The sequence below is a fragment of the Rhinolophus sinicus genome, chromosome 12 (assembly GCF_057876585.1).
Source record: "Rhinolophus sinicus isolate RSI-liver-muscle chromosome 12, RSI-T2T, whole genome shotgun sequence".
NCBI lineage: Eukaryota > Metazoa > Chordata > Mammalia > Chiroptera > Rhinolophidae > Rhinolophus > Rhinolophus sinicus.
The window spans coordinates 38625440-38637923 of NC_142512.1; the positions used below are offsets into that span (position 1 = coordinate 38625440).

The 12484-nt window shown below is 34.8% G+C and overlaps 1 protein-coding gene and 1 pseudogene across 15 annotated transcripts in view; both read left to right on the forward strand.

The window, feature by feature from the left end:
- CDK12 (cyclin dependent kinase 12) overlaps window positions 1–12484 on the forward strand; it is a 71688-nt gene that overhangs the window by 20198 nt on the left and 39006 nt on the right. For all 15 annotated transcript variants that reach the window (XM_074320421.2, XM_074320423.2, XM_074320422.2 and 12 more), the window contains exons 7-12: window positions 3138–3194; window positions 3577–3678; window positions 8050–8127; window positions 9591–9707; window positions 10172–10303; window positions 11740–11951. In XM_074320421.2, the coding sequence (XP_074176522.1) occupies window positions 3138–3194; window positions 3577–3678; window positions 8050–8127; window positions 9591–9707; window positions 10172–10303; window positions 11740–11951 (698 nt within the window). The remainder of the gene's footprint in view (window positions 1–3137; window positions 3195–3576; window positions 3679–8049; window positions 8128–9590; window positions 9708–10171; window positions 10304–11739; window positions 11952–12484) is intronic.
- Window positions 8135–9584, forward strand: LOC109455831 (small nuclear ribonucleoprotein G pseudogene; annotated as a pseudogene).

Consider the following 12484-nt stretch of genomic DNA (forward strand, 5'->3'; position numbering starts at 1 on the left):
AGACATTGCTGATAGAGATGGACAGGATGGACTGGGTAGATCAATAAACTTTGGTGACGAAGTGAATGGTAGGGAATAAAAGAAAGTGCTTTAAGATACCTCACAGATTTCTGATGAGAAACTTGCTAGGTGGGTGGCACTATGGTCAATATAAGGATTACAGAAAGAAGAGCAGGATGGGTGGGGTGAAGAGTAAATCCCTTTTGGATATGTCTTGCATATCCAGGTTAGTGATACCTAATAGGCATATGGTCACACGGGAGTTCCAAATTAGCGGTATGGATTCAGGAGTTGTCAAGCATAGAAAAGATGTCAAGATGGAATTCAAAGAGATGGTCAGAGAAAGTAGAAGAAAATAAATCATAAATGCAAAATAGGCAAGTTTAAGAAGTGATTGATCATAGATGTAAGATGATGCAGACAGAGTATAAGATCTAATAAGAGAATATGAAAATTGAAAGGTCAGTGGTGACAGTGTGGGCTAATTGGGTGGGTAGCACAGTAGGAAGGTGATGGTAGGTGTGTCTTTAATTTTTTTTTAATTTTTCTGTTTTTATTTTTTATTTAAGGATGCAGAGGTTTGAGCATATTTAAATACTACGGGAAAAGAAAATCAATAGAGAGGGAGACATTGAAGATTCAGGAAAGAATCAAAATAATTTAAAGGAACAAGGTTCTATAGATAGGATCAAGGCCACAGGAGGCAATAGCCACACTTGTAGGTGTTGATTGTCCTCGAACAAGAAGAGATTGACACACTTCTTCTGTAATTGAAGGAAAAGAAGGAAGGGAGGTTATAGATGCAAAAAATTTACAGGTGAAAGAGGATGTTAAGTAACTCTCACCTGATAATTTCTGCTTTCAATGAAGGTCATTTACTGAGAGTGAGAGGGGGAGGGGATGGATTACAAAATTTGCTAGGTGCTGGTGATGTTTAAGTCTAGCCGAATTTTCTTTAACTATATATATATTTGTTGCCATTTTAACTTTGAGTCCTACTGTATGCCTTGAATCTTGGATCACCTCAGGCTCTCAGAGTAAGAGAGATGCCAAGAAATTTGAGAAACCCTTTTTGTCTCTATAAGGCTCAAGTCAGCTACTGTTTTACTTTTTGCTTTTCTCAGAATTTGCTTATAAATTGAACTTTAAAATGTAATGATATTTTCGATGTCTAACTTTCTGCAATCCTTTGAGGCAGAAAATGCATTGGACAGTACAATTTTAAATGGTTCTATTTGCATTATACATTCTGTTATTTCACATTAAAAAAAAAAAGTAATGATATTTGAGGAAAGTAGGTAAGATGCCCATAATCTTCACTAGGAATGGTAAGGATTGATTTCATGTAAAATTTTGTTGTTACAGGCATACCTCAGAGATATTGCGAGTTCGGTTCCAGACCACCGCAATAAAGCAAATATCACAATAAAGCAAGACACAAATTTGGTTCCCCAGCGCACATAAAAGTTATGTTGACACTATACTGTAGTCTATTGAGTGCAACAGCGTTAAAAAAAATGATGTACATACCTTAATTTAAAAATATTTTGTTGCTGAAAAATGCTAACCATTATCTGAGCCTTCATTGAGTCCTAATTTTTTTTGCTGTTGGGGGATCTTGCCTCCATGCTGAAAAAGTGCAATGAAGCAAAACGTAATAAAACAAGTTATGCCTGTAGTAGTTACCTTGTTTTACTATTGTGTCCCATTGCTAATATTTTGAGGAGCACCTCCTAGCATAACCTCTTTTTTTCTATCTTATTTTTCTGCCTGATCTGAGCTATCACGCACCTGCGATATCCCCAATTCCTTAAAAAAGAGTGAGTTGGCATTTCACTCCCCAAGAGATGTAAATACAAGATGTAAATGTAAATAAATAGGCTACATAAGAATTTAGATAAATATGATTAATCTAAAATTGTTAATAAATGGTTTTTAAATAGTTTCCCAACATTTTGTGTTGCAGTTTATTAAAATATTACTTGACAGCACTGTCAAGACAGAATACTGAGAGTGAAACATGGGTGTGATCCCTTGGAGGGAGTGGCTCTTGAAGTATGGTTCTCAGACCAGCAGCTTTGGCATCACCTGTGGTTTGTTAGAAATTCAGATTTATGGGCTGTGACCTTAGTGATTCAGCACCTCTGGGAATGGGGTCCAGGAAATGTTTAACAAGTTTTCCAGGTGATTTTTATTTCATATTAAAGTTTGAGACCTCTCTAAGGCAATAGTTATATATCCTGGTATAAGAAGTGATGGCAGTGGGTTAGTAGAAGGGGCCTCATTCATCATAATAATTGTTTGCTCAGATCAAAGCTATGTTCCCTATTTGAAAAAAATCTGTTAATAGCCACATTGTTTACTTTTTTAAAAAATCAAAATTTTCATAACAAAAATTGAGATAATATAATTAATAATTAATACATACACAATTAACATTTTACTATATTTGCTTCCTTTTAATTTTTCTGCTTGAGTTAAAGTAAATTACAGACATCATTACATTTGCCCCTAAATACTCCCAACAAAATTAATTGTTACCTACTATCTTCTATCACTCAGTCCATATGTTACATTTTTTCAGTTGTCAAAAATGTCTTTCATACATACCTAGTTTGTTCAAACCAGAATCAGTCAAGGATTATGAATTGGATTTGTTGATAGGCCTCTTAAATCTTTTTTTTTTAATTTTTAAATTTTAATTTAATTTTTAAATTAAATTTATTGGGGTGACAATAGTAAAATTACATAGGTTTCAAGTGAACAGTTCTATAATACATCATCTCTATATCACATTGTAAATCTCTCTTAATCTAGAACAGCTCCTTTCTTTCTTCCCCAACAATAAGTATTTAGTCTTGCAGGTTCTAGCTACTGTTGTTTGCCAAGAAATGAAATAAATATTTAGTTGAGTCAAATACAAAATACAGTAGTTGTCAAAAAAAAAAAACCCTAAGGCTTTGTAAATTGGAGTAGTCAAAAGAGGCTTACTCTGGGAGAGTGATCATTAATAGAACTAAGAGAACAGAGGTTAAAATTCATTTTTGCAGTTCCTTTAACTCATAAATTAGCACTTTTTAGGTATAATTTGGAGGTTGCCGCTGTTACTTATGAAAATAATTATTTTTGTTTTACAGTGGGCAAATCAAACTAGCAGATTTTGGACTTGCTCGACTCTATAACTCTGAAGAGAGGTGAGGCATTCATCAAAATTACATGTGGAAAATAGGAAAGAATCCTTTTTTTATTCTTGGAAACCGTAGTGTCCTATAAGATGCAATAACTGTCAGAGTTCTCTGATTTTCTAAATGTGTTACCACCTAGATTGTAGACAGTAAATTCTATCTAAATTCCTGAATTAGCCTTAGATTGAAATAAATCAACCCAAATTGGAATGGAAGTTATTTCTTCATTTCCTACTTCTGTCCAGTTTACTTTTGAACTATTAGGTTGCTGTGGAGCTGTTTTGATAATCCCATCTTTAATTGGTAGATATTTCTGTTTGTATTCAAGTGTACAAGTATTTTGCATCAGAAGCCATTTACGGGTATGTCATGATTATTTTTTATATTTCAGTCGCCCTTATACAAACAAAGTCATTACTCTGTGGTACCGACCTCCAGAACTTCTGCTAGGAGAGGAGCGTTACACACCAGCCATTGATGTTTGGAGCTGTGGGTAAGGCTCCCTTCATTTCTTTTGTTTGTAACTCAACATATTGTTGAATTTGTACACTGTTTTCTCTGTACGTTGACCTTTTGCAGCTTTTCTTTAAGTTCAAAAGGATGGGGATAAAGTTTTAGGCACATTTCAGAGAAATCTGAATATTTCTTAATATCAGAGACACTTTTTTAATGTTCCATCAATTGTCTTTTCTCTTTTAACACAGTTTAAATTGGAATCCAAATACGTTCAAATAAGGTCCATAGATTGCAGTTGATTATCTCAAGTCTTTTAATTATGGATTATCCCTCCATCTCTCTTGGGTCCCCTTATAATTTCCTTAGAAGAAACAGTGTCATTTGTCCTATAGAGTTTCCCACAGTCTGGATTTTGCTAATTGCATCCTCGTGATGTTTTTTTAGCATGCTTTTTTATCCCTTTTATTTCCTGTAAATTGTAGGTGAATTCAGGTTTGATTCCCAATCGCCCACTGACTCTGAAACTACTTTACAGGTGGTTTTGAGTACTTCTGACAGATTATATAGTCAATAATACATCAAAGTTGGGTGTGGGAAGCAGTGAAAGCCTCTGCCTAGAGTACAGGCAATAACTGGGTACATTATCTGTAAAAGAATTTAAAAACAAAATAATTCATTACTAATTAGTCTGCTTTTTATTATCACCTTATACAGGCAATTCTAAACAATGTCTGATAAAATACCCCTATCAGGGCAGATTTACACATACACACACCACTTTACATAATATTTAATTCTCTCTTTTTGAAATGTTATCAGCTATTAATGATCCACATCCATTAATTCATTTGTGGTTGTTTTGTGATGGTGACATTCTAATTATATCATTCCTTCCTAGAATAAAAATAACTTACCTATTTGGCTAACTGTAGGTACAAGTGATATGGAAAAAGTAGGGATAAAGGTTTAATTCTTTCACGTTATTTACCAGTTTTCAAGATAATGAGGTGGTTTCCTAACATTCTCCAAAGAGGACCAAAGAGAGGAGTTTTGGGGTTTGTTTTTTAGTTTCATTATGAACTCATGGATATATTTGATGTGTTTTAATCGATTATGATTAATTCCTGTTCAAACTTTCCAGTCTTTGGCCAGTAGGAGTTTATTTAGGTTAATTCTTGAATCCTTTTGATAAAACCATAGTAGTCTTGGATTGCCTTCCTTGTTTTCTGGTTCCAGGCTTATCCTGTTCATTTTCTGCCCCAGAACTGGTATCAGCCATTTCTCTAAAGACTCTTAGTTCCTTTTAGTGGAAAATGATATTTACAATTTTTGTAAGGAGCATTTTTAGTGGGCCATGTTCATTAATTGTTTCTTAATGCTGTATGATTTATGTGTAATACACTGTCCTTGGGCTCCATGCTTTAGAATTCTGACATACGTACTTGCCAGTGGAGTATATCATTTTCCTCCCCATTCTTTTCCTCTATTAATGTCATTCTTTAAAAGGAGCACTGTGGGGTTTTATTTCAAAATTCAAAAGAGTGAGGGAAAAGAGCATACTTTCTGTGGTAGCCTACCCAACTCAAGTATAGCTTTAGTTAAATTTTACTGACTCAAGCTGGGCGTGTTTGTGTTCTGGACTATTTGCTTTTCAACAGTGTTAGCATTTAAATTGTCACAACTAGGCTCTCAAGTTAACGCCCCATTAAAATGTACAGGGAAAGTTCATAGCTCTATTAATTCAGTCTCTGCAACCTGCCACCTTAGTGCAGTAGCAAAGTGTTGATTACATAACAATATCTGCCCCACCAGCAGACTGAAATCTAAAAAAAAAACCAAAAAAAAGCACCACACACACAATTGGAAATTAAAATTATAGAAAAGTAGGTTTTCTTTAAAGACCAGTGACTCATTGAATTGAGATTTTATTTGACTTCTGATGTGAACTTACTACTTTGGTGATCCATGGTAGTCTCTGAAGATATTTTTGTAGGAAGTTCTTTTCAGAGAATTGCTGGAGCAGTTCAGTTTTGAACATCAGGGAAGAAGCTAGAAAGACTGTTATAACAAATTATACCTAGAGTCTGAAAGCCCAACTTTTTTCTTTCTTTTTTTTTTTTTTTGGTCTCTTATTTTACCAGTTGTGACAGCACTGTATTTGGAATTTGATTTGGCAGTTAATATTGGAAACAATTAAATTTTATTTTTACTTTTTTCTAATCTCTGGAGAAGGTTTGAGAGAATGTTAGAAGAATTTGTCATTTGAGATTAACAAATGTTAATAGAAAGGTGCTAATAATAACTAAGAGCTAGGTCTGTTTTGCTTTCTCAAATTTCGTCAAGCAAAATAATTTCAAAGTGAAACTAAACATTGGTTTTGTGCGTATTTATGAATAAATTTCGTTTGAAAGCACAGGCTAGAGAAGAGATCCATTTTTTTCTTTCCCCTCTTCTTAAAAAATGAAATATTTCACACAATAAAAAAGTGTAAAATATTCATATAATTTTTTCATTTGTTTTTAAGTTTATTTTGAAATAATTTCAAATGTACAGAAAAATTACTAGAATAGTACAAAGAACTTTAGTATAGCCTTTATCTAGATTCACTATTTTAACCTTTTGAGATATCGAATACATATTTAAAGTGTACATGTTGTATACACCAGTGAAAACCATCACCACAACCAAGATTCTATCATCTCCAAAAATTTCCGTGTGCTCCTTTGTATTCTTTCTTCTGTCCACACCATCCCATTCTCAGGCAGTCACTATTCTGCTTTCTATCACTATTGATAAAGGGTTTCCAGATGCGAATTCCCGCCCGTTCTCAGGAATTTTTTTCGCTTTCCCATTCCTGAATCCTGAGATATAAACTGTTTCCTGTTCTCCACGATGAATTGTTTCCACAAAGTGTTGGCCGATACTACCAACCACGTGGGTTCAAGGAGCCAATTTTCCCAATTTCCCAACCAACCTTTCTCAGGATTCAGGAACCGGAAAGCAGAAAAAAATTCCTGAGAACGGGCCAGAATTCCCGCCTGGAAACCCTACTATTGATTGATTTCCATTTCTAGAATTTTATATAAATGTAATCATACAGTATATGCTTTTTTCCCTCTTGCATCTTTTACTCAGCATAATTATTTTGAGATTCATTCACGGTAGAGTTACTCATTTTTAACATCTTGCCACATTTGCTTTTATATTCATATATGTATATTTGTGTGTGTATATATCATACAACATACAATTTATACATAGAGTAAAATGTGTGTGTTTATAAATATACTATATTTTTTTCCAAAACTAGTTGAAAGTAGTTGTATATATCATGCTCCTTTCCCTCTTAATATTTAATGTACATTTCTTAAGAACAAAGATATTTTCTTAAATAAGCACAGTACAATTATCAAATTCAGGAAATTTAACATTGATACACTATTTTTATTTAATAGTGTATCATATTCTTATTTTGTCAGTACCCTAATAATGTCCTGGAAATAATACCTTACCTGATAAAGGATTCAACCCAGTATCATATATTATATTTAGTTGCCATTCTTTAACCTGAAACAGTTCCTTAGCCTTTCTTTGTCCTTCATGGCATTTTCATTTTTGAAAAATACAGACCAATTACTAAATAGGTTCAGGTTATGAATTTTTGTCTGGAATACTTCATAAGTGTTCTTTTCAAGGTATCACATTTGTACTTAACATCAACCCCGTTTGCCTCTTATTGGTGATGTTAATTTTGGTCACTTGGTTGAGGTGGTGGTTTTTTCCTCCCACTAAATAGTTACTAGTTTCCCTTTTGTAATTAATTTGTGGAGAGAAATTTGGAAACTATGTAAATACATCAATATAGTTTTGAAAGGCCTTTTCAAAATGGTAAAGGTGTTTAACATAGTGTATCTGAAAATCCTATTGAAACTGATCTTGGCTGATGACAATAAACTTTTTTTTTTTTTTTACAACTACGGTGCCAAGAGGGCTATAGTATAGTGCACTTCTACAGAGCAGATAAATGAGAAAGCTAATATTCTCTTTATAGGAACTACTGAGCATCCTTGTAAAATTGAAGTGTGGGTTTTTTAGTCTTTTGTTATTTCCTTAATTTACAATGGAATTGATGGAAAAGGTCTTTTGACTCCCTTTTTCTGCTTATATATAGACTCTCCTTTATAGGTGGGAAAAGTTTGATGTACTGGCAAATTTAAACCCTTTATACTGTCTATTTTCACTGCAAGAAACATTTTCTTTTGTGAAACTCAAACACCGCAGTTTTGGGCTAATTTACAACATGGTATATATTAGATGCAGCCTGATAATACTATAAAAGTTTATTGAGACACACTTGAAATAGGCTCCAGGGATTTCTCTTCTGACCTCTCAATTTTACTCTTTCTAGATGCATCCTTGGGGAACTGTTCACAAAGAAGCCTATTTTTCAAGCCAATCTGGAACTGGCTCAGCTAGAACTGATCAGGTACAGCTGTGCATGTGCTCTGAGTGCCCAGGTGTGATAATCTCATCCCCTAATTTCTAACACTTTTCAGTCATTCTACTAAATGATTTTATGCTCCTTATGTCCAAGTAAGTTTCTTTACATTCAATCAGGTTTACCATCTATTTTGTCATGGGCTATATATATGTTTAACGAAGTTCTGTTCTACCTACTTTTTAGGTCTTTGCATATTTTTTATTCATAAAAAAATCATGCCATTTTCAGGGTAGCTATATCATTCTTAGGTTAGGTCGAGCTCAGATGTATTCAGCAAACATTTATTGAGCCTGTTTTGTAACAAATTCCTTTCTCTGTTAAACTTTAGGGTTCAGAAATAAGATAGGTCCCTGCCTTCAAAGAGCTCAGAGTTTAGTAAGTAGTACAGTGTGTAAACAGATAATTATAAAATAGGACCTATAATAGAGGACTTTAGGAAGGTCTGGGGTTAGGGTGGAATTTGGGTTTTTGTTGTTACGGGTTTTTTGTGGTGTTGTTTTTTTCAGTAAGATTAAAGTAAAGCATGTAGCAGGCTAATGTAGACTTTTTAAAAGATGGTATATAACTCCTTGTTATATAGTAAACTCAATTTTGTATCAAAATTTTCAGTCTTAAACTCTCTTCTGCCAATTTTTCCTATAGGGGCATTATAGGACCAGCTCAGCCCTTTGATATTAACACTAACTGAACAGAACAAAATTGGTAACAAAAACCTCTGTGGAAGATTAAAAATATGTGGTGAGGGAGGCCACAAATTCCATTTGGAGGCATCTTTGAGCTCACTGAGTAGGCACCATGAGCAAAGCTCACCCTCCCAAGTTGAAAAAAATTTATGGACAAGACTTATTGAAATTACGTGGTGGCAGACATGTCCACGGAATATTGCAGGGATTTGATCCTTTTATGAATCTTTTGATAGATGAATGTGTGGTGATGGCAGCTAGTGGGCAACAAAACAATATTGGAATGGTGGTAATTCAAGGAAATAGTATCATCATGTTAGAAGCCTTGGAATGAGTATAAAGAAAAGAATGGCTTTCTTCACCAGAGAAATCAACTGCTTCCACATGTCCCCTCACCACAGCTCCTGTTGTATTTACTACAATATAAAATTCGGGTCATGTACATTTTCATGTTGAACTTTTTTGTTAAATAAACTTCTTTAATAGTCAAAAAATATATATATGTTTTACAAAACCATGTATGTGGATAATTTGGACTATTGTGCCGGTATTTTCTCTTCACTAACTTGTAACCAGTTCTTTCTGCCCTACTCTTTCTGTCCTTAAAGCAGTGAAGTCAGATTTTTACCTTTCTTCATGCCCTCTAATTTAATAAGCCAAGATCCCCCAGACCTCAGGAGGTAATCATTTCTGCTTCTAGAGTCTCCAGAATTCAGGATGCTGACTCACTTACTTCCTTGTTCTTGCTTTTTGCTTTGTTTTCAGTCGACTCTGTGGTAGCCCTTGTCCAGCTGTGTGGCCTGATGTTATCAAGCTGCCATACTTCAATACCATGAAACCGAAGAAGCAATATAGAAGGCGTCTACGAGAAGAATTTTCTTTGTGAGTTTGGCAAAAACATACATCTGTTTTCTGTGTTTGGCTTGTGTTTGGACTTCACTTTTTCCTGGCCTAGGGAATTAGTATTATCCCAATTTATTATGTCAGTGCACCATAGGAAAACATTTTATTTTTGAACAGTGTATGAGTATTGTCACAGCCCTTTGCAGTTTTTTCTTTTCTCATGGAAAACCATTTTATTTTGATCAATATGTAAATTTCCTCATAGTGCTCTTGATCTTCCCAAGACAAAAAGAGAACATAACTGCTGGCTTCATGTTTTCTACCTGCATTATTACACTTCATAAACCTTATGTAGAATCAAATCTGCTTGCTTATTTAGCCAGCTTCCAACCCCTTCTCCACAGTTCTACGTGGAGCTGGAAATTCAGAAACCTTTGACACAAGGTTACAGGTTTAAGAACTATGGGATCGTTGTGAACTTGTTCTTTCTCTTCTTTCCACAGCATTCCTTCAGCAGCACTTGATTTACTGGACCACATGCTGACACTAGATCCTAGCAAACGTTGTACAGCTGAGCAGACCCTACAGAGTGACTTCCTTAAAGATGTCGACCTCAGCAAAATGGATCCTCCAGAGTAAGTGCTGGTAGCCATGTAGTGACCCTAAACCTCCCCCTAGGCCTAGGAGATGAGAAATTCAAAATAATACATCCTTTAAAGGAACTACAAATGGCCAAGTCCCAAATGGAGAGGCATCCTTGAGTAGTAGTATTATGGTTGATAAGAGGTTTTATTGCTTTATGTTTTTTTAAAAACAAGGAATAGATTTAGATATATTTATTCTACTTTGACTCAGCAATCTTCTTTGCTGAGTCCCCAGCATGTTGCCCTATAGAGCCTCTTTAAAGGTGTGCCTTCTAGTTTTTGCTCTTAACTCTTCTGTCTTCCTGAATCCCCTATGTCTATAGTGACCATGTATATCCCACACTTGCAAGGACAGTCCTAATTTTAAGTAGTTCGCATCACTGTCAGGTCATATATCCTAAATTTTGATATAGAAAATACGGTCTTTGAATGTGTCTTGTCTTTTATCAGAATCTTACGAATTTCCTATATTCTGTAGGATCCTCAGAGGTGTTACACTCACATCTCACATTCTAGCAAGTAAAGTCTTTTACCTTTGAATTTATCACTGACAGCATTTTAGCTTTCACGTCAGTTTTTAGGCGTTTCTTTCTTACAGAAAGATTATGTATCTTAAAGAAATGGATAGGATATTAGTACACGAGTTGGTAGTAACTACAAATCTGGTAGTTCCAAAGAAATTTACCGCACTAGAATTTTGATATATTCCATGTGGCTTGAAATACATAAGCTTTTTACTGAAATTTGGGAGCTCTTGTTACAGAGAGATTTTGGCTATGGTAATCTTTATTGTAGTAAGATTTGACCTTCTGGGACTGTTTGTATTATTATGGGGAAGTCTGGAAGTATACTGAATGTTCTAATAAACTTCACAAATGAAAATGTCCAGTCATGGAAATTCAGTGGGCAGAAAGAAGAAAGAACCAGTTCTTTGGTCTTCACAGATCAAATAACACATAAGTTGATTTTACACAGGTGATTTAATCCTGATATACTTGTGTTCCAAGATCTGAATCACCACTTTGGACTTTTTGTAGATATTAAAAAGCCAGTCATCCCTGTGCTGTTTATTCCCAACTGAAACTTGACCAATAAAATTCTCCTTTATTCTTATACCAAGCAAGAATAGTTATAAGACTTAACTGTTCATCTGGAATATGGGTATTTATATAGCAGGTGTTTCTCTGATATTAGTAAGATCCTCATTTCTCACTGTAGCTTTTGGATTTTTATTTCCTCAGACTATATATGCCATGATTCCTTTTACATTGGTACTGTTTACTTATTAACCTCTCAGGTTATTTTTATGTTTTCCTTATCCTTTCCATTTCCCACTGCTCTTTGCCTTCCCATTTTAATCTCGTTCCTCTGTTCACTCACTACCACATTCCCACATACAATTTCCCTTTTATTTTGTCTTTTTTCAGCCTCCCCCACTGGCAGGATTGCCATGAATTATGGAGTAAGAAACGGCGACGGCAGCGACAAAGTGGTATTGTGGTAGAAGAGCCACCTCCGTCCAAAGCCTCTCGAAAAGAAACTACCTCAGGGACAAGTGCTGAGCCTGTGAAGAACAGCAGCCCAGCACCACCTCAGCCTGCTCCTGGCAAAGTGGAGCCTGGGGCTGGGGATGCAATAGGTCAGTGCTGGGATGGATCCTTTGTGCTTTTATTTAAGCACATTCTGGCAGGTTTTGAAAGTCAAATGCAAGGATGTCTGTCTGTCTCTGTCTCTCTCTCTCTCACCACTAAAATATTAATAAAGAATTTATATTCTCATTATAGGGAAAATGAGATAAACCAAGTTTTATACATGTGGTGTAAAAAGTCTACAGTAGATTATTTTCCTTTCCTGAAATAAGGAACACTATATCTCAATTAGATCTGTGGCATAAATCAGTAAATTAGGTAAGCCAAATTTAATTTAAGGTTAGTTCACCCATGGTTCTCTAACACACATACTTTGGAACCTTGTATATGTTAGCTTTGATAAGAACTTCTTAGAATCCAGTCATGTTAAATTACAATTGCTAAATGTAGTTAGTTCTATAGACTGTTATCTGATGTAAATACATTCAAAATGTATAATGATGAACTGTGATAAAAAGTAGTTCCCCTGTGGTTCCACTAGTTTTTCTGAACTACACTTTCTCTTCCCTGTCCACCTACAACA